At 42.0% G+C, this 23,986-nt stretch overlaps 1 protein-coding gene across 1 annotated transcript in view; it reads left to right on the forward strand.

Moving 5' to 3' along the window:
- The window catches only part of LOC110491140 (uncharacterized), a 104,387-nt gene extending 80,718 nt beyond the window's left edge, over positions 1-23,669 (forward strand). The window contains exons 8-9 of the mRNA XM_036947510.2: positions 1,167-1,298; positions 19,595-23,669. Coding sequence (XP_036803405.1) covers positions 1,167-1,298; positions 19,595-20,170 — 708 coding nt within the window. The 3' untranslated portion in view covers positions 20,171-23,669. The remainder of the gene's footprint in view (positions 1-1,166; positions 1,299-19,594) is intronic.
- Positions 23,670-23,986: the final 317 nt, after the last annotated feature.

The following is a 23,986-nucleotide window of genomic DNA, read 5'->3' on the forward strand; positions in this document are numbered from 1 at the left end:
AGAAAATCTGATTTGATGGCAGCATCTGATTGTGGTTATGATTGCTGTCTGATTTCTGGACAGCTGTGTGCTGTGTGGGCTGTCTTCTGAGATGCACACACACACAGACACACACACATCCACGTGGGCAGGATCTTTGATCTGGGGGCCATGTGTATATGAAACACAAATGATTCATTAACCATCTCAATTTCCTACAAAACATTTTGCTCTCTCCCTATCGCCAGTAGTCTTTTGTTGTGTTCAGTTATATTTGTATGAAAAATACCAACTAGAAAGACAAGAGGCACAGTAATATGGTGGAGGGGAGACGAAACCAGTTGCACACAGATTGTCTCCTGTAAAATGGGGAGACATTTGCTAGTACTCTAAATGTCCACTTACAAATGTGTGAACAGAGATGATTTGATGCCAGAACACAATTTGATCCATATGCACAACCCAAACCATTTCAACAACCATGTCATTCCTCTTTACAAACACAGTCCCTCACCGTTCTCCTACAAGATGTGTGTAGATAGTCACATGAGAGCCACCTGTTTGTGGACTGATACACACAAACACAAACACTCCTCCCACTCTCTGCTGTTCAGTGTGGACTGATACACACACACACTCCTCCCACTCTCTGCTGTTCAGTGTGGACTGATACACACACACACTCCTCCCACTCTCTGCTGTTCAGTGTGGACTGTGTTTACCTGTCCGACAAGCGTGCCACTTCCTACTCCCACAAGACTCTGAATAAACATTTACAAGAGAACACACACACTCAGTGTTTGTTTTTCATGGGCATCCTGTGTCGACTGTCTATGTATCTGCAGGCCGGACCTAAAGCTGAGGTTACCTACCAGAGATAATCTACTGCGTGTGTGTAATTATGTTTGCCTGCGTGTGTGTATGCAAAACAGTTGTTTCATGGAGTTATTTTGCTGGAATTTATACCGGATGTTGTTAATTACAAGGCCTATACTCAACTATAAAGGAGCTGGTCAAAGCCATAACCGATTTGGGCCCTGAGTATGAGTGCTGGTCTGGGATCAGGTCAGTATAATCAACTGATTCTAGATTAGCACTCCTACCTTTGAGGCTCTAATAGTGAATATGGGCCTTGGCGACCAGGCTGCCAGCTGAGCCCTCACCTCTCTTCTCTGTGTGTCCACCAGGAGACGGTATTCATGGGGAATGGGGAACAGTACATCTGGAAGCCCCCAGAGGATGATGACATCATCACCCTGCACCGAGCGCCTGCACCCCCGGGGGAGAACGGCCAGGGATACACACCTACAGCCATGGAGGTGATGGATGTGACTGTGTGTGTGGGTGTGTGGAGGTGAAAAAGGTATTTGTGTCAGGGCGGGATTTGTGTGTGTGCATTGCTTAGGTATATATGGTTTGTGTACAGTAAATGTGTGTTAGCTTCAGACCTGGGTTCAAATACTTTTTCAGGTATTTCAATTACTTTTCAAAATACTTTTCAAAACATGTATTCAGATAACCTTTCTTTGAAAAAAAATAACAAGTAGTTGGAATGTATTTGGAAATACACTTGGAAAGTATTTGAAAATACTCAAATACACTGAGTCAAATACTCTCCCATGCATTTCAATCAATCTTTATGTATGTAGCACATCTACAGAGGATGCATTTCAATCAATCAATCTTTATGTATGTAGCACGTCTACAGAGGATGCATTTCAATCAATCAATCTTTATGTATGTAGCACGTCTACAGAGGATGCATTTCAATCAATCAATCTTTATGTATGTAGCACGTCTACAGAGGATGCATTTCAATCAATCAATCTTTATGTATGTAGCACGTCTACAGAGGATGCATTTCAATCAATCAATCTTTATGTATGTAGCACGTCTACAGAGGATGCATTTCAATCAATCAATCTTTATGTATGTAGCACGTCTACAGAGGATGCATTTCAATCAATCAATCTTTATGTATGTAGCACGTCTACAGAGGATGCATTTCAATCAATCAATCTTTATGTATGTAGCACATCTACAGAGGATGCATTTCAATCAATCAATCTTTATGTATGTAGCACGTCTACAGAGGATGCATTTCAATCAATCAATCTTTATGTATGTAGCACGTCTACAGAGGATGCATTTCAATCAATCAATCTTTATGTATGTAGCACATCTACAGAGGATGCATTTCAATCAATCAATCTTTATGTATGTAGCACGTCTACAGAGGATGCATTTCAATCAATCAATCTTTATGTATGTAGCACGTCTACAGAGGATGCATTTCAATCAATCAATCTTTATGTATGTAGCACGTCTACAGAGGATGCATTTCAATCAATCAATCTTTATGTATGTAGCACGTCTACAGAGGATGCATTTCAATCAATCAATCTTTATGTATGTAGCACGTCTACAGAGGATGCATTTCAATCAATCTTTATGTATGTAGCACGTCTACAGAGGATGCATTTCAATCAATCAATCTTTATGTATGTAGCACGTCTACAGAGGATGCATTTCAATCAATCAATCTTTATGTATGTAGCACGTCTACAGAGGATGCATTTCAATCAATCAATCTTTATGTATGTAGCACGTCTACAGAGGATGCATTTCAATCAATCAATCTTTATGTATGTAGCACGTCTACAGAGGATGCATTTCAATCAATCAATCTATGTATGTAGCACGTCTACAGAGGATGCATTTCAATCAATCAATCTTTATGTATGTAGCACGTCTACAGAGGATGCATTTCAATCAATCAATCTTTATGTATGTAGCACGTCTACAGAGGATGCATTTCAATCAATCAATCTTTATGTATGTAGCACGTCTACAGAGGATGCATTTCAATCAATCTTTATGTATGTAGCACGTCTACAGAGGATGCATTTCAATCAATCAATCTTTATGTATGTAGCACGTCTACAGAGGATGCATTTCAATCAATCTTTATGTATGTAGCACGTCTACAGAGGATGCATTTCAATCAATCAATCTTTATGTATGTAGCACGTCTACAGAGGATGCATTTCAATCAATCAATCTTTATGTATGTAGCACGTCTACAGAGGATGCATTTCAATCAATCAATCTTTATGTATGTAGCACGTCTACAGAGGATGCATTTCAATCAATCAATCTTTATGTATGTAGCACGTCTACAGAGGATGCATTTCAATCAATCTTTATGTATGTAGCACGTCTACAGAGGATGCATTTCAATCAATCAATCTTTATGTATGTAGCACGTCTACAGAGGATGCATTTCAATCAATCTTTATGTATGTAGCACGTCTACAGAGGATGCATTTCAATCAATCAATCTTTATGTATGTAGCACGTCTACAGAGGATGCATTTCAATCAATCAATCTTTATGTATGTAGCACGTCTACAGAGGATGCATTTCAATCAATCAATCTTTATGTATGTAGCACATCTACAGAGGATGCATTTCAATCAATCAATCTTTATGTATGTAGCACATCTACAGAGGATGCATTTCAATCAATCAATCTTTATGTATGTAGCACATCTACAGAGGATGCATTTCAATCAATCAATCTTTATGTATGTAGCACGTCTACAGAGGATGCATTTCAATCAATCAATCTTTATGTATGTAGCACATCTACAGAGGATGCATTTCAATCAATCAATCTTTATGTATGTAGCACGTCTACAGAGGATGCATTTCAATCAATCAATCTTTATGTATGTAGCACGTCTACAGAGGATGCATTTCAATCAATCAATCTTTATGTATGTAGCACGTCTACAGAGGATGCATTTCAATCAATCAATCTTTATGTATGTAGCACGTCTACAGAGGATGCATTTCAATCAATCAATCTTTATGTATGTAGCACGTCTACAGAGGATGCATTTCAATCAATCTTTATGTATGTAGCACGTCTACAGAGGATGCATTTCAATCAATCAATCTTTATGTATGTAGCACGTCTACAGAGGATGCATTTCAATCAATCTTTATGTATGTAGCACGTCTACAGAGGATGCATTTCAATCAATCAATCTTTATGTATGTAGCACGTCTACAGAGGATGCATTTCAAAGTGCTGAAAGAAAGAAAAGAATAAAAGGCAAACACAAGTTTTCTATACAAATAACAAAATGAAGATAGACAAGAATACAATAAAGAGACAAATGTATTCTATTTATATAGAATGAGATCAAATAAATAGTTGTGTTTGTGGTACGTAGCTTATGCCTACCCATACCATAACCCCACCACCACCATTGGGCACTCTGTTCACAATGTTGACCTCAGCAAAACGCTCACTCACATGACACCATACACGTGGTCTGCGGTTGTGAGGCCGGTTGGACGTACTGCTAAATTCTCTAAAACGACATTGGATGCGGCTTATGGTAGAGAAATTAACATTAAATTCTTTGGCAAAAGCTCTGGTGGACGTTCCTGCAGTCAGCATGCCAATTGCACGCTCCAACAAAACTTGAGACATCTGTGGCATTGTGTTGTCTGACAAAACTGCACATGTTGGAGGGGCCTTTTATTGTCCCCAGTACAAGGTGCACATGTGTAAATATCATGCTGTTTAATCAGCTTCTTGATATGCCACACCTGTCAGGTAGATTATCTTGGCAAAGTAGAAATGAGCACTAACAGGGATGTAAACAAATTTGTGCAAAACATTTGAGAGAAATATGCTTTTTGTGCATGTAAAACTTTTCTGGGATCTTTTATTTCAGCTCATGAAACATTGGACCAACACTTTACATGTTGCGTTTATATTTTTGTTCAGTGTAAAAGCATGGCTAAAAATATCTATCCTAAGGTTTCTTAAAAATGTCTACAGTTTCTGAGGCCCTCAGATTCTCTGGCAGGCTATTCCAAAGGCCAAGACGATAGTGACTGACCAAATGCTTTGGTTTTGACCTTTGGAACCACTAAAAGACCAGAGGAACACGCACATACAAGGTCTGAGAGACCGACCGGGCAAATATACTAAAATACACAGAAAACATGTATTTAAATAACAAATACTCAAATACACGTGTATTTGAACCCAGGTCTGGTTAACTTTATGTGTGAATTGTGACAGAGGGGGTCATGTTTACCAAGAGAGCTCCTCTTTGATTGGCCGTGCCATCATAACACAGACAACCTTTGACGTCCATGTCTTCCTGAGTCAAACTGGGTCAGGGGCCTGGTCTGTGGTTAAACTGCAGGGTCAGGTTACAGCCATGTGGAACCCCAATATGGGGGTCGACCCATAACCCATAACCTCTACACCCTGACCCTTAGCTCTAACATATCAGTCAAACTATAGCACCAAGTGACACCCCATTCCTCATGTAGTGCACTACTTCTGGCCAGTTCCACTTTTCGCTCGCTTCCAGACCAGAAGTAATTGGAATGATTGACATGAGGAGTTATGGGATACTTGAGAGGGTCTCTTGAAATGAGACAGTCTGGAGTCAGGAGGGTAAAGCAACCCCTCCCTCCCTATCTCTCTCTCTCTCTCAATTCAATTCAATTTAAGGGCTTTATTGGCATGCGAAACATATGTTTACATTGCCAAAGCAAGTGAAATAGATAATAAACAAAAGTGAAATAAACAATAAAAATGAACAGTAAACATTAAGTTACAAAATAATAAAGACATTTAAATTGTCATTTTATGTCTATATACAGTGTTGTAATGATGTGCAAATAGTTAAAGTACAAAAGAGAAAATAAATCAACATAAATTTGGGTTGTATTTACAATGGTGTTTGTTTTTCCTGGTTGCCCTTTTCTTGTGGCAACAGGTCACAATCTTTTTTTTCTTTTTTTTCTTTTTTCTTTTACCCCGTTTTCTCCCCAATTTCGTGGTATCCAATTTTTTTAGTAGCTACTATCTTTTCTCATCGCTACAACTCCCGTACGGGCTCGGGAGAGACAAAGGTTGAAAGTCATGCGTCCTCCGATACAGAACCCAACCAAGCCGCACTGCTTCTTAACACAGCGCGCATGCAACCCGGAAGCAAGCCGCACCAATGTGTCGGAGGAAACACCGTGCACCTGGCAACCTTGGTTAGCGCGCACTGCACCCAGCCCGCCACAGGAGTCGCTGGTGCGCGATGAGACAAGGATATCCCTACCGGCCAACCCCTCCCTAACCCGGACAATTGTGCGTCGCCCCACGGACCTCCCAGTCGCGGCCGGTTATGACAGAGCCTGGGCGCTAACCCAGAGTCTCTAGTGGCACAGCTGACGCTGCAGTACAGCGCCCTTAACCTCTACGCCACCCGGGAGGCCCCCAGGTCACAAATCTTGATGCTGTGATGGACCCGGTGGTAATTCACCCAATAGATATGAGAGTTTATTAAAAAAATAAAAAAAAATATTTGTGAGTCTGTGTAATCTGAGGGAAATATGTGTGTCTAAATTTTCAAACATTTGGCAGGAGGTTAGGAAGTGCATCTCAGTTTCCCATCTCATTTTGTGGGCATTGTGCACATAGCCTGTCTTCTCTTGAGAGACAGGTCTGCCTATGGCGGCATTTCTCAATAGCAAGGCTATGCTCACTGAGTCTGTACATAGTCAAAGCTTTACTTAATTTTGGGACAGGCATAGAATGCTTCCGTGCTTTCTGTCTCAGTTCATTCACTGCCTCATTTAGGTGTCCAGTTGAGCTTATTTTTAAGTAATTGTAGTGTGTGCAGTACTCTTTTTATGTTGTACCAATTGAGAACTTTGGTCTAATTCCCTTAGATCTGGATATTTTCTGCAACATCATTATTTTAGTGTTTTTGGTGTTTACTCCCAGGGCCCGGGTCTGGCAGTACTGTTCTAGCTGGTCCAAACTCTGCTGTAGGCCATGTGCTGAGGGTGACAGCAGGCACAGGTCATCTGTGAAGATGCGTATGCATTCAACCTATGAATTGTGGAGACTAACACCAATGGCTGAGGATTTTTCTAAAATGGCCAATTCATTGACGTAAATATTGAAGCGCGCAGGGCATAGATTGCAACCCTGGCAAAGGCCCCATTCCTGGTTAAAGAATTCTGTTGTTTTTTTGCCAATTTTGATGCTACACGTATTTATTTAATTATGTAATATGTTTTACCCCTAACACCACTTTCAATAACTTTGTGAACAATCCTGTATGCCAAATAGTATCAAATAATTTTTGAAAGTCAATAAAGACAGCATAAAAGTTGGTATTATTTTGGTGGACATGTTTATCTATCAGGGTGTTTAGGGTGTAAATACGATCGGTTGTGCTATGTTTTGGTATAAATCCACTTTGGTTTTTACCCAGGACATTGTGTTTATTAAGGAAGTTTAGAACTCTCACATTTATATTACAGAAAACCTTCCCCAGGTTACCATTCACACAAATGCCTCTGTAATTGTTTGGATCAAATTTGTGTCCTTCCTTAAATATTAGGGTTATGAGTCCTCGGTTCCAGATGTCAGGAAAATAACCTACACTCAGGCTCAAATTAAACAGTTTTAATGTAGCCCATTTACATTTTGCACAAGTGAATATGAGCATCTCATTTAGGATACCATCTGATCCGCTTCCTTTTTAAAATTTGAGGGCCTGAAGTTTGTTGGGAAGTCTATGGATTTAGATTTAGATTTAAAAACAGGTCACGGGCAGACAGAGGTCAGTAGTCCAGAGCAGTGTCTGAAGTTACAGAACGGCAGACAGGCTCAGGGTCAATTCAGGCAGAATTGTCAAAAACCAGGAAAGCTAGAAAACAGGAACTAGAGACAGCCAGGAGCTCGGGAAAAAACGCTGGTAGGCTTGACGAAACAAAACAAATTGGCAACAGACAAACAGAGAACACAGGTAGAAGTACATTGGGGATAATGGGGAAGATGGGTGACACCTGGAGGGGGTTGAGACAAACACAAAGACAGGTGAAACAGATCAGGGTGTGACAGTTGTACAGTTTACTGGGCTGTGAATGTGTCTCTCTCTCCACCCACACCGACCAAATGTTGATTTGATGTTTGTCTGCCGTTCGTTCAGCACGGTGTGTTTGAGGGACCACCCCGCTATATATAGAATCAGTTTGAAAACTATGGCTGGCAATGTGTTCAGAGGTCCTATGTACTCTCGTCCAGCAAACGCTGCCGTTGTGTCCGTGTCTTAAGGGAGTGACCAGTGGTCTGGGGATTGTTAGTTTGTGTTGACTGTTTGTTTTAGCTTCAGGGTGGGGTTCAGGATTAAACTCGGAGGGCCACGTTCTTCCATGTTCACCTAAATAGACAGGTTCTAACTTGACTTAAACTCTTTTTCTGAATGGGTAACATAGGTCATCTACAAATGTCCCCCAGGGGAGTCCGTATTGCACGTTTTTCCATTTATTTCCAGATCATTTTCATTTCCTTCTTTTAGGTTTCCACATATATAGACTTTATTGACATTTAACATCCCCCTGCCTCTGTTAAACTGAATGTAACAGGAAGACACTGAGTCATCCTCTGTCCATACATAGTGTACAGGATGTTATGAGGAGAGTGCAGCAGAAGCAGGCTACTTGTGACCAGGCTGTAGTTTAGCTCCCGAGTCAGGAAAAAGCAGCTGATGAGCTGGTTAACTCCTTGTCTCTGGGTATAAGACAGGTTTGAGCCGCTGCCTCCTGTTGCTGTGTGGCTGTGAGCAGAGTTTAAGTGGTTTCTCTCCCTCTTTCTCCCTCAATCACTAAATCTTTCACTCTCTTTATCTCTTACTGTTTGTCTCTGTCTTTCCCTTTCTCTCGTCTTCCCCCTTAATCCCTCTTTCATGTATTTTTTTCTTGCGTAGTTTGAATATATTAGCTATAAAATCATCTATGAAACAAAATGAACAGTTATTAATCCCTTTTTCTCTTTAATAATGTTCTTGTTCACTCTGAGTTCTCTCTGTTGTTCAGACACACCCTAGTATACTCTGGAGTGTGTCAGTTGAATTTCCACCACTACCCTCCACTCCTCCTTCTCTCGCTCCTCCACTCCTCCCTCTCCTCTCGCTCCTCCACTCCTCCCTCTCCTCTCGCTCCTCCACTCCTCTACTTGCCTTTGGTAGGCGCTGGCCTGCTCTCAACCAATCAGATCTCGTAAACGTGGTCTTACCCCCTAACATACATAATGCAGACAAAACATTCTGGAACTCACTACGTATTTTCTGATATCCACAAAATAACACAAATACGATATGTAAGATATCTCAAAATGAGTTTTGATACCAAGTTAATAGTTCTGTCACACACAGAGAGCAGACATATGAACAGTATCTTAGAGACAAGGATAAGAGGAGGAGGAGAATTTTAAAAATATTTAAAAAATACCATACAAGCTTCCTCAACAACTGAAGTTCTGAAACCCCCATCGTCTTGTGACTTCGACTTCCTTCCTCTGCTGAAAACGCTGCAGAGCGCATGTGCATGCACACATTCACACACACACGCACACACACAAACATACACATACAGAATGACTGCACAGAGCCCACACACAGCGCTGGTAGGGTCTTTGTTTATCAAAAAAGATCACCACAGATTTGTGGGGGCAGGGTATATACGTGTGGCTCGAAGTCTGTCAGGAAGAGAGAGAGATAGAGAAAGACAGTGAGCGAGAGACGAGAGAGAGATTTCATGTTGAATCTTATGAAAAGAGGAACTCTTTTTGTTAATCTTCTCTTGTATGAGGTTTTTCAGAGTATAAAAAATATACAGTGTATTCCGAAAGTATTCAGACCCCTTCACTTTTTCCACATTTTGTTACGTTACAACCTTATTCTAAAATGTATTAAATAGTGTTTTACCCCTCATCAATCTACACCCTGTAATGAGAAAGGAAAACAGATTTTTAGAAATGTTAGCAAATGTATTTAAAAAAAACTGAAATATCAAATTTACATAAGTATTCAGACCCTTTACACAGTACTTTGTTGAAGCACCATTGGCAGCGATTACAGCCTCCAGTCTTCTTGGGTATGACGTTACAAGCTTGGCACACCTGTATTTGGGGGAGTTTCTCCCATTCTTCTCTGCAGATCCTCTCAAGCTCTGTCAGGTTGGAAGGGTAGCATCGCTGTACAGCTATTTTCAGGTCTCTCCAGAGATGTTCGATCAGGTTCAAGTCCGGGCTCTAGCTGGGCCACTCAAGGACATTCAGAGACTTGTTCCGAAGCCACTCTTGTGTTGTCTTGGCTGTGTGCTTAGGTTCATTGTCCTGTTGGAAGGTGAACCTTCGCCCCAGTCTAAAGTCCTGAGCGCTCTGGAGCAAGTTTTCATCAAGGATCTCTTTATACTTAGCTCTTTATAATTCTCGATCTTGACTAGTCTCCCAGACGCTGCCGCTGAAAAACATTCCCTCAGCATGATGCTGCCACCACCATGCTTCACCAGATTACCAGGATGTGTACTCCGAGCATGCGCTGACCAACTGGCAAGTGTCTTCACTGACATTTTCACCTGTCCCTGACCGAGTCTGTAACACCAACATGTTTCAAGCAGACCACCATAGTCCCTGTGCCCAAGTACACCAAGGTAACCTGCCTAAATGACTACCGACCCGTAGCACTCATTTCTGTAGCCATGAAGTGCTTTGAAAGGCTGGTCATGGCTCATATCAACACCATTATTCCAGAAACCCTAGACCCACTCCAATTTGCATACCGCCCTAACAGATACACAGATGATGCACTCTCTATTGCACTCCACACTGCCCTTTCCCACCTGGACAAAAGAAACCCCTATGTGAGAATGCTATTCATTGACTACAGCTCAGTGTCCAACACCATAGTGTCCTCAAAGCTCATCACTAAGCTAAGGACCCTGGGACTCAACACCTCCCTCTGCACCTGGATCCTGGACTTCCTGACGGGCCGCCCCCAGGTGGTAAGGGTAGGTAACAACACATCTGCTCTATCAGAGTGAGAATCGGGTTCTTGGTCACCTCCCTGACCAAGGCCCTTCTCCCCTGATTGCTCAGTTTGGCCGAGCGGCCAACTCTAGGAAGTGTCTTGGTGGTTCCAAACTTCCATTTAAGAATGATGGAGGCCACTGTGTTCTTGGGGACCTTCAGTGCTGCAGAAATTTTTTGGTATCCTTCGACACAATCCTGTCTCGGAGCTCCACAGACAATTACTTTGACCTCATCGCTTGGTTTTTGCTCTGACATGCACTGTCATCTGTGAGACCTTATATAGACAGGTATGTGTCTTTCCAAATCATGTCCAATCATTTGAATTTACAAAAGGTGGACTCCAATCAAGTTGTAGAAACATCTCAAGGATGATCAATGGAAACAGGATGCACCTGAGCTCAATTTCGAGTCTCATGGCAAAGGGTTTGAATATTTATGTAAATAATGTATTTCTGATTTTGGTGTTTTTATACATTTGCAAACATTATGGGATATTGTTTTTAGGTTGAAAAATGTCTTCATCCATTTTAAGTACAGACCACCCCTCATCTCTGTCAAACGCTCCCTAAGACACTTCAGTGAGCTGGCCTTTCTAATCGACCTGGCCGGGTATCCTGGAAGGATATTGAGTCCGTCAGTAGAGGATGCCTGGTTATTCTTTAAAAGTGCTTTTCTCTTATTATGGTTCTTGATTTGTCGTTCATTTTTAGGTTCATGATAAGCAGGCAGATATGGTGCACAGGGTTTTTTATTTATATCAATGCATCATCGGGAATATAAGGTCATAAGTCTCAATGTAAACAGACTGGGGAGTAACATCAAGAGAAGTAAGGTAATAGCAAAGATGAAACGGGAGAGAGTTGACATACTATTGTGGCAGGAAACTCACTTATCCACACCTGAACACGAGAAACTCAAGAAAATGGGATATAGGAACACTTTTTTTTCTTCTTACAAAATGGGTAGAAGGGGAGTTGCAATCTTGATCCCAAATTCAGTTAATTTTGAGTTTATGTCAGAAATAAAAGACAAGGAGGGTAGATTTATACTTGTTAAATGTAAACTGGAAAACCAGGAAGTTACATTATTTCATGTATACGCACCCCCAGGGAGTGACATGGTCTTCTACGGGAAGGTGTTTGATTTAATTACCACAGAAACCACTGGCACTCTTATCTGTGGAGGGGACTTTAACACAATTCTAAACTCAAAATTGGACAGCACAAACCAAAATAGGAAAATGAGCCTAGTTGCCAAAAAGATCAATAGGATACTGCAGGATCTAGGACTGCTCGATGTATGGCATGACACCCACAAGACCGATAAGGAATATACTTTTTACTCAGCCCGCCACACTGAATACTCCAGGTTAGACTACTTTTTCATGTACAGTGCAGATAGAAACAGGCTTAAGGATTGTAGGATCGGGCAGAGTGACTTATCAGATCATAATGGAGTTTACCTTACTCTACACCTTGATAGCAAACAAAGAAATACTATATGGAGACTTAATACATGCATGCTGAATGATCCAGCATTCAAGGAATCAATAAAGACAGAATTGAACATCTATCTGGAGAATAATGATAATGGGGAAGTATCTCCTGCTATATTGTGGGATGCAGCTAAGGCGGTTATTAGAGGGAAGATCATAGCCACATCATCTCTCAAGAAAAAGGTTAAAGCACAGAAACGGCTGAAATTACAGGAAACCCCAAGAAACTTAGAACGATCTCATCGTCAATACAAAGACCCTCTTATATTACGAGACATTCAAAAGGTAAAACAGGAAATTGACCAGATTTATAGAGAAGAAGTAGAGAAAAAGCTTAGGTTCCTGAAACGACGATATTATGAAGCAGGCGCAAAGGCAACCAAATTACTAGCATGAGACTCAGGAAACAACCAGCACACAATACAATTTTCAAAATAAAAGACCCCAAAACAAAAAAGATCACATGCAAATGAGATGAAATACAGAATGCATTTGAATCATATTAAACAAATCTGTACAAGCAACCAGAGAAGGCAGATGCACAGACAATAGAGCACTTTTTGAACTCACTTGATCTCCCCTCAATTGGGACAGAGCAAAATGATAGACTAACTTTAGAAATATCCACCGAAGAAATTAATAAAGCAATATCTCAACAAAAAGTCAACAAGTCTCCAGGCACTGATGGCTTCCCTTCAGAATGGTTCAAGACCTTCAGAGAACAATTAGCACCTCTACTTAAGGCCTATTTTAACTGAACTCTGAGGGAGGGGGGTCTCCCACCATCATGGAGAGAGGTCATCATATCAGTAATCCCAGAAAAGGGTAAAGATGAGAAAGAATGCAGTTCATATAGACCTATCACAATTCTTAACACAGATTATAAACTATATGCATCAATAATAGCCAAAAGAATGGAGAACATAATCCCAGAATTGATTGACGGAGATCAAACTGGTTTCATACAAAATAGGCAGACACAGGACAATATAAGGAGAACACTACATGTCATGAACCACATTACTCAGAATAAGACAAGTGCAATATTAATCAGCCTAGATGCAGAAAAATCATTTGATTCAGTGAGATGGGATTACCTATTCCAAGTTATGGAAAGATTTGGTTTCAACAAAGAAGTGATACAGTGCATCAAAACACTGTATTCATGTTCGACCGCTAGAATAAAGATAAATGGACATTTGACACAAACGATAAAATTAGAGCGAGGGGCAAGACAAGGCTGTAATCTTTCACCCACGCTCTTCTCCTTGTACCTCGAACCATTAGCACAGGCAATAAGACAGGACCCAACTTGAGAGGGAATAACAATAAGAGGCAGTGAACATAAGATATGCATGTATGCTGATGACGTTCTGTTATTCCTTGAAGACCCAGGCTCAAGTGTACCTAGATTGATGGATGTTTTACAAACATTTGGAACATATTCAGGGAATGTGCTTAACGTACACAAGACCCAAGCCCTAGTATATAATTATACCCCACAGGAAGAGCTGAAGAGTAGGTATAACTTCACCTGGACCTCCTCATCCATTAAATATCTGGGAGTAAATTTACCAAAAGATACACCCAAACTTTATTGCATGAATTACGATCACATTAACAAGAAAATATATGATGACCTAGACAGGTGGAATTCATTTCCCTTAGATCTTAGTAGTAGAATTGAAACAATCAATATGAACATCCTGCCAAGGTTACTGTATTTGTTCTAATCACTGCCCATAGAAATCCCGCCTAAACAGTTTAGGGAATGGGATAAACGGATATCAAGGTTTATCTGGAACAGTAAGAGACCAATAACTAGATATACAACATTACAGTTACCAAAAAACTGTGGGGGTATGGCCTTACCAAACCTAAAAGATTATTATGTGTCAGCTCAATTGAGACCTCTGGTGTGTTGGTGCAATCCAGAATACGAATCCAAATGGAAAGACATGGAGACTACTTTGACAGAGATACCCACACAGTCAGTTTTGGGAAATAAGGACATGGTCAAAGAAATATACAATAGACAAAATCAGTGGATTAAGTTCTCTCTGAAGACATGGTTTAGGGTAGTTAAGAAAAATAATTTAGACAGAGAGATCAAACTGCTGAGTTGGCACGCATACGACCCCAGCTTCATCCCTGCAACTCAGGACAGCAGGTTTAAACAATGGATGCAGAAAGGCATCACATCATTCAGTACAATTATAAGGAATGGGGACCTAGATAACTTCCAGGACCTAAGTAAAAAACATGGCTTGGATAACAAGATTTTTACAGACCTACAAGTTCGACACTATTTCTTAAGGGAGATAAAAGTGATTGACCCTCGAGCACCTCCAAAATTAATCCAAGTATTCACTAACGCTTACAACTTGGGGAGTAACAAAAAAACTATTTCAAATCTCTACTTGGGTATTCAATCCTCAAAGAAACATTCTACAAACTCTATTAAAAAGAAATGGGAGGAGGAACTTAACATTGAAATAACTGATGAAACATGGTTGAACATATTAGAGACTCAACAAAGCTCCACCAACTCAAGGTCATGGAGAGAATTCTGTTGGAAGAATGTAATACGTTTCTTCATAACACCTAAACTGAAATCAAAACAGACTGGCTCACTACACCCTTGTTGGAGAGAATGCGGTCTATTGAGGGCGGACCACTCTCATATCTTTTGGACTTGCCCCGCAATCGAAACTTACTGGGGAGAAATAAGATCTAACATTGGAAAAATTATGGAATTTGACATAGAACAAACATGAATTTCTTTGTACATGGGTGAAATACCTGATAACTTACACAATAGAGAAAAGTACCTCTTGAAGGTCCTACTGGCAGCCAGTAAAAAGGCTGTCACTAGGAAATGGCTACAAAAAGACCCTCCCACAGTGACACAATGGATAGACATTGTAGAAGAAATAGACCACATGGAGCGTATGACCTTTAAGAACTCAACAGGAGAGAGGTCAAGAATACTGGGAAAATGGGTTTCGTACTTGGAAAAGGTCTAATTCAAATTGTCAATGTAACTAATATGATGATATGATGATGAAGGTATGAAGTGCACTGTAACTGACAGATCTTTTTTTTGTTGTTCTTTTATTTTACTTTATTTGTACTCTTTCTAAAAATTATCTGCCGAAATTGTTGTAACCCCTATTACTAGCCTGTTCAACCTCTCTTTTGTGTCGTCTGAGATCCCCAAAGATTGGAAAGCTGCCGCGGTCACCCCCCTCTTGATAGGGGGAGACACTCTAGACCCAAACTGTTATAGACCTATATCCAACTTGCCCTGCCTTTCTAAAATCTTCGAAAGACAAGTTAACAAACAGATCACCGACTATTTCGAATCCCACCGTACCTTCTCCACTATGCAATCTGGTTTCTGAGCTGGCCATGGGTGCACCTCAGCCACGCTCAAGGTCCTAAACGACATCATAACCACCATCGATGAGAGACAGTACTGTGCAGCCGTATTCATTGACCTGGCCAAGGCTTTCGACTCTTTCAATCACCACATTCTTATTGGCAGACTCAACAGCCTTGGTTTCTCAAATGACTGCCTCACCTGGTTCACCAACTACTTCTCAGACAGAGTTCAGTGTGTCAAATCAGAGGGCCTGTTGTCCGGACCTCTGGCGCCACAGGGTTCAATTCTCGGGCCGACTCTTTTCTCTGTATACATCAATGATGTCGCTCTTGCTGCTGGTGATTCTCTGATCCACCTCTACGCAGGCGACACCATTCTGTATACATCTGGCCCTTCTTTGGACACTGTGTTAACCAACCTCCAGACGAGCTTCAATGCCATACAACTCTCCTTCCGTGGCCTCCAACTGCTCTTAAATGCAACTAAAACTAAATGTATGCTCTTCAACTGATTGCTGCCCACACCTGTCCGCACGTCCAGCATCACTACTTTGGACGGTTCTGACTTAGAATATGTGGACAACTACAAATATCTAGGTGTCTGGTTAGACTGTAAACTCTCCTTCCAGACTCACATTAAGCATCTCCAATCCAAAATTAAATCTAGAATCGGAACAACGCCTCCTTCACTCATGCTGCCAAACATACCCTCATAAACTGACTATCCTACCAAACCTTGACTTCGGCGATGTCGTTTACAAAATAGCCTCCAACATTCTACTCAGCAAATTGGATGCAGTCTATCACAGTGCCATCCGTTTTTTCACCAAAGCCCCATATACTACCCACCACAGACCTGTATGCTCTCGTTGGCTGGCCCTCGCTTCATATTCGTCAACCAAACCCACTGGCTCCAGGTTATCTATAAGTCTTTGCTAGGTAAAGCCCCGCCTTGTCTCAGCTCACTGGTCACCAGAGGAGCACCTACCCTTGGCATGCGCTCCAGCAGGTATATTTCACTGGTCACCCCCAAAGCCAATTCCTCCTTCCCTTCCAGTTCTCTGTTGCCAATGACTGGAACGAACTGCAAAAATCACTGAAGCTGGAGACTCATATCTCCCTCACTAGCTTTAAGCACCAGCCTTCAGAGCATCTCACAGATCACTGCACCTGTGCATAGCCCATCTGTAAATAGCCCATCCACTACCTTATCCCCATACTGTTATTTATTTATTTTATTTTGCACCTTAGTATCTCTACTTGCACACTCATCTTCTGCACATCTATCACTCCAGTGTTTAATTGCTATATTGTAATTATTTTGCCACTATGGCCTATTTATTGCCTTACCTCCCTTATCTTACCTCATTTGCACACACTGTATATAGACTTTTTCTATTGTATTATTGACTGTATGTTTGTTTATTCCATGTGTAACTCTGTGTTGTTGTTTGTGACGCACTGCTTTGCATTATCTTGGCCAGGTCGCAGTTGTAAATGAGAACTTGTTCTCAACTAGCCTACCTGGTTAAGTAAAGGTGAATAAAAAAAATATAAAAAAATAAGGCTACAACGTAACTAAATGTGGAAAAAGGTCTGAATACTTTCCGAATGCACTTTATGCTCAATTCAACACTAGTATTCTACATGTGAAACGTACAGCAGGCTTGGTGCCTTTGATGACATGGTGAGGTTTTTATTGCCCTCGTGACTGTCTGTCTGTGTGTCAGCCTGCACCTAAAGTATGCAAGGCCTGTGTGTATATGTGTTGACACTACTTGCACAGTGCAGTAACCTGACCCATTTTTCCCAGGCAGGATCAGCTAGAGTAAACTGTGTTATCAGCCTGCTGTGTGCTGTGGCTGGGTTGAGTGGCAGAGTTACCTAACCACAGGATAAACCAGTTACATTTCACCACAGTCAGCCCGGACAAGTAGTGGAGAAAATAGAATGGTGTGTGTCAGGGATCTGTATGCCAGCCAAAACACTAAAACATGCTTCTCAATGAGTGAGTGAGTGAGTGAGTGAGTGAGTGAGTGAGTGAGTGAGTGAGTGAGTGAGAGTTTGTGATTGAGTGAGTGAGTGAGAGTTTGTGATTGAGTGAGTGATTGAGTGAAAGTTTGATTGTGATTGATTGAGTGAGTGAGTGAGTGAGTGAGTGAGTGAGTGAGTGAGTGAGTGAGAGTTTGATTGTGATTGAGTGAGTGAGTGAGTGAGTGAGTGTAACTACTAGAGCTCTTGAAGTCTTTAACATTTTCACAACCATATGGCATGTATAGAACCTTGCAGAGGCATTTCATTTAACTGACGTTGTGACCTCCATGGCATTCCTGTGTCATAGTTTTATTAGGAGAGAAGTGTCCCAAAGGATTTTGGGATATGGTCATGGGTGTCTTCCATGTTCACTGGCACCTCTGCTCTACTGCTCATGAGAAATGCTTGCTGAGCAAACAGCTCACTCTCTCTTTACCTATCGTTCTCCATATCTCTCTCTTTACCTATCGTTCTCCATATCTCTCTCTTTACCTATCGTTCTCCATATCTCTCTCTTTACCTATCGTTCTCCATTTCGCTCTCATTCTTTAGCTCTCTCAGACCACAAGGGATTTTCCTACAGTGTTAAACTTTTGGCATGAGAGTACAGAGTACAGTGCATTCGGAAAGTATTCAGACCCCTTCACTTTTTCCACTTGTTGTTACGTTACAGCTTTATTCATCAATCTACACACAATACCCCATAATAAAAAGCAAAAAAATGTTTTTTAGAAATGTGTGCAAATGTATTACAAATAAGAAACAGAAATACCTTATTTACTTAAGTATTCAGACCCTTTGCTATGAGACTCGGAATTTAGATCAGGTAAATCCTGTTTCAATTGATCAAACCTGGCACCATCCCTACAGAGAAGCATGGTGGTGGCAGCATCATGCTGTGGGGATGTTTTTCAGCGGCAGCATCTGTGCGAATAGTCAGGATCGAGGGACAGATGAACAGAGAAAAGTACAGGGAGATCCTTGATGAAAACCTTCTATAGAGAGCTCAGGACCTAAGACTGGGGCGAAGGTTCACCTTTCAACAGGACAATGACCCTATGCACACAGCCAAGACAACACAAGAGGGGCTTCGGGACAAGTCTCTTGAGTGGCCCAGCCAGAGCCCGGACTTGAACCCAATCGAACATCTCTGGAGAGATCTGAAAATAGCTGTGCAGCGATGCTCCCCATCCAACCTGAAAGAGCTTGAGAGGATCTGCAGAGAAGAATGGGAGAAACTCCCCAAATACAGGTGTCCCAAGCTTATAGCGTCATACCCAAGAAGACTCGAGGCTGTAATAGCTGCCAAAGGTGCTTCAACAAAGCACTGAGTAAAGGTTCTGAATACTTATGTAAATGTGATATTTCAGTTTTTTTATAGATCCATTTGCTTTGTCATTATGGGAGTATTGTGTGTAGATTGTGTGTAGATTGTGTGTAGATTGTGTGTAGATTGATTAGGAACACAACTATTTAATCCATTTTAGAATAAGGCTGTAACGTAACAAAATGTGGAAAAAATTCAAGGGGTCTGAATACTTTCGGAATACACTGCATATATAATTAAAAAAGACAATTTGGGACAATAAATTACTAAACTTAAGTAAATCATTGTGGTCGGTCATATTGTCCTTTATTTCCATGTATGGTAAGTGAGACTGTTTAAGCTGTGTTATAGCCTTCTCCCTGTTGAACAAGTCTGCATGTGTAAGATGTGTGTAGCCACAACATCAACAGTTGTACTATATGTGATAGCTAAGTGTCTCTCCCTCTCTCTGTCTCATCTTCAGATCACAGAAACCTACTCCACCGTGTGTAAACCACAGAAGAAGAAACCTTCCCCAGACCACAGCGCAGCCAAGACCCTCCCCCGCAACCACTGCTCTGGGGGGAAGAATGGAGGAGGTAGGGGAGGAGGAGCAGGAGGGAATGAGGGAGGGAACGGGGCATGGGGTGGCGGTCGGGGGATCCAGGGTGGCCAGGCCCGATCCCATGAGGAGCCCTGCTACGAGCCCATCGGTGACAGGTCCTGCCCCCCCTGTGTGGTGGCCGAGTCGGACCCGGCGTACGCCACTATCGACTCCCACCGGAAACGTGAATGGGCAGGAACCAATAACGGTGCGCTGGGGGCGAACGCTACACTAAAGCCCAGGAAGAAGCCTCCTCAGCAGGGAGCATCGTCTCCAGAGGCCCCATGCCCCCAGGGACCTCCTGCATGCCCCCCGGCCCCTCCATCTAGGGCCTTGCCTGGGGGAGAGAACTTCTATGAGACCATAAGCGATGTGAAACAGGGGGCCAACAGTGCCAGCACCACCACCATCTTCACCTTCAACGACGGGATGGAGATGTATGTCACTGGCCTGTAGCTGAGAGACACTGGCTCACACACACACACACACACACACACACACACACACACACACACACACACACACACACACACACCCACACACACTGGGCTGGGTTCTGACCTGTTTGGGTTCTTCTGACCCTGTCTACACCTTCTTTACGCTATGAAAGTGACTGGAAGCAATGTACATAGAGCCCCACAGTGGAGGTGTCATAATACCCATAAAACCTAGCGTTCAAACAGGGAAATGGTTCCAATCGTTTTTCTCCCATAAAGTTTTCCCATAGGAGATGTTAGAAACACTTAAAATAAGGGCTTTGTTTCATGTAGGCTTGCCCTGGCGTGACATGTAAATGTTCATCTCGTACAAGGGGAATTTTACCAATATATTAGTCTCTATTTACTCTCAGATTCTAAAATGCTAATTAGCATTAAAAAACAAAACAAATCCATGCAATCTCCTGCACCAAACCAAATGTGTGTCATCTCTAGCTGACACCTTTGCTAACAGGTATTGAGTCAATTTAAATATTGCACCAGACAGTTCACAGAATTGTCCATTTAAAGAAATTAGCCAATTTATTCCATACTACATTTAGCTAACATTAGATAGTAAATCCAGAGATTCTTACCTTTGCCTCAATTGGGCAGTCTCGTCCACATCATCAATGCCTTTGTAGTTCTTTATGGTAGCCAAATTAGCAACTAATTACAATTTCATTTTTGGGGGAGAAATACAGTTAAATATATGGATAGAATTCACCTTGTCCATAGAGATTTACACACTTATCAAAACTTACACGAAACACAGCCCTTATTTCAAGTATTTCTAAAAACTCCTATGGGGAAATGTATGGTAGAAAAACAATTGGAACCATTCCCCTGTTTGACCTCTAAGTGTTATGGGTATTATGACTCGTACTGTGATACTCCATAGCAGGGTTTCCCTAACTCGTTTCTGGAGCCCCCCTGGGTGCACGTTTTGGTTTCTGGGGCCCCCCTGGGTTCACATTTTGGTTTCTGGGGCCCCCCTGGGTGCACGTTTTGGTTTTTGCCGTTTCACTACACAGCTGATTCAAATAACCAACTCATCATCAAGCTTTTATTATTTGAATCAGCTGTGTAGTGCTAGGGGAAATACCAAAGCCCCCAGGGGGGCCCCAGGACCGACTTTTGGAAAACCTGCTCTATAGCAATGAGAACAAGTGCTGAAATCAAGCAGCAAATGTTATGCATTCTAACACCAGGTTTAAACAGTATCTCAACCCAGGGTCAGGCACCAGACCCAACCAGTGGTGGGCATGGTACTGACTGGGGAAGCCCATATAGGGGTTCCAGGCTAGTTGAACCTTGGATAGGAGCCCCGGTTCAAGGGTTACAGCTCAAGTCATTTATCAGACACTCTTGTACACCGTAGAGCAACTTACAGCAGTGAATGCATACATGTTCTTACTGGTCCCCCATGGGAATTGAACCCACAACCATGGCATTGCAAACACCATGCTCTTCCAACTGAGCCACACAGGACAACCTGAGGGGTTCCCTCTCATTTACACCACTGGACTCAAAGGAACCCAATCTACCCTACGTCTCTGAGCTTTACCGCAGAGCCAGTCTGGACTGCACCCTCTCAGCCAGACTCAAACAGGTCCCAACCAGACCAGACTGAGCATCATGTTATGAACTGTGTCACTGTTCACCTTACCTTACCATTTGTGTCACATTTTACATATAGATTTATTTTTGTATAAATATGGTACCGTTAATAAAGCATGGCTTGTGTACAGAGCGACACACAATCCCCCAAAATAACATGATAACACACAATAACAGACACACATGCACACACACACACCGTACGCAAACATTGTTGTGTATGAAAACACACATTCTCACAAAGATGACAGAGAGAAGAAGTGTGTAGACTCCAGGATGTCTTCACTTCTAAGTTCCAACCCCCTGATGACATTACCGAGGACGTCACTGGTGGTAAAAAGGGTTTGACTATATTACTGATTTTAACAAGTTTAAATCCAAGCCTCAGAGACTCATGGAAGGATTAAACACAAACACATACAGACACACACACACACAAGCACACACACATACACATACCTTGTGCTGGGAATTATGTAATAGAAGCAGATGGGAGTCTGGGAGATTGGCTGTGATTAGCTCTCCTTAAGCAAACATATCAAACAGGTCCTCTCTCTGTTGCCGGGCAGGGCAGATATAGTTTGACTTTGAGAAAAAAATCGGACATGTAGCCTAGGTCTATACGGTACGTGGACGTTAACATGCTCTGACCTGGAGGAGGCGAGCTTGGCTCCAACCCACCACTCTCCTGTACACTTTTTCTCCTTGGTATTCAAGGTAGAAGTTGCCCCTAACCACAGATACACACACTGAAGATGTCTTGTAACTGGAAGGGTCTTTGGATGAAAGTGTCATACAACAATCACTCACTATACATCTGAAGTACATGTATCAGAGTTATATGCTGGGAGATCTTGACCAACTTTCTGACTCTGATGTTCATCTTGTAACGTTGTATTGAGCTCAGCCGGTTGATAGGGCAGGGTAAAATGGCCTTGTTCTTGTTGTCAGTAGTGACACAGTTCAAGTGAAGCAGTGGTCCGCCTCAGGCTGCCTCACACTGTTAATTCCATCCAGAACCACTGAGCTTTAACCACAGTGACTGACAAAGAGCAACAACTGACACACTTATAGTGACAGTTTGACCCGACACCTAAGTCTTCCCTTTTCACATCTCAAAAGTGGTCTAATGTCGAGTGGAATCCAAATAACACAGGTTCTGTGGTGTAGAGCCTTATTCTCAAATGAATGGGGGTGATTGGCACCGTCTAAGGAGAATTTTGGGGTGAGCTGTCATAAAGAGTACTGATTTGGCTATACTTTAGTCAGATTAAATTTATTGTAAGTTGTTATTCACATTCTTTGTTTTCAAAACTCCTGGAGCTTAAAATAATGTTATTTGCATGGCAAAACACACACACACACACACACAGACATACACAATCTTGGCAGAGATACACAGGGCAAAGCCAACGGGTCAGGGACACGGCGTGGGCTGGGTAGATCTTTCTCTGAAGGAGAAAGGCAACCGATTTCACAATCTCTGCCCAGGACCTATGGGGCGTTGCTAACATTTTATTTTATGGCCAAGGTAATGGAGTCTTGGAGAGTTGTAAGGCTATTGGCGGTTTCGTGTAGTTACTGTAGTGAAGGGCGTTTGTGTAGCAGGGCCCTGATTCGCTTCACAGGCTGAAGTCAATGCCAGGACTCTACTGCTGCACTCTGGGCCGCAGTCTGTCTGTCGGTTGGAACAGCCATTGAGGGGTTGGAATCCAAAGAAAATAAAGTTGGGCATAAAATGACCAGTGAGCGTCTTTTGGAAGCCCCCCCAGCTTGTGCTGAAAGTTCTGTTCTATTGTAAACAAGCTCCTTCCCATGTAGCTCTTGGGGGAAATGTGATGTATGATGAAGAAGAAAAACAGTGACATTAGGGTTTAATAAAGGGGTGTTTTCAAGTCAAAAGGTAAAGAGGGACACAAACTGCTCAGGGACAGAGAGGTATATGAGGGATGAATAACAGCAGTATGTGTTAGGCCATCTAACGTTAGGAGAGCGTGTGGAAAATGTAGTTCTATAAGATGTATAGGTGTGTATAGGTTTACTATGAAATACATCTCATGAAATGCATTCTGTATTTTCTTAATGCACTGTTTATGTAAAAAAAAAAAAATGTTTACCTATTGTGTTTAACTAGCTTATGCCACTGCCATGGAGACGCTACTTGTACTGTGTTTAA

The sequence above is a fragment of the Oncorhynchus mykiss genome, chromosome 16 (assembly GCF_057628025.1).
Source record: "Oncorhynchus mykiss isolate SJ-2025 chromosome 16, ASM5762802v1, whole genome shotgun sequence".
Taxonomy (NCBI): domain Eukaryota; kingdom Metazoa; phylum Chordata; class Actinopteri; order Salmoniformes; family Salmonidae; genus Oncorhynchus; species Oncorhynchus mykiss.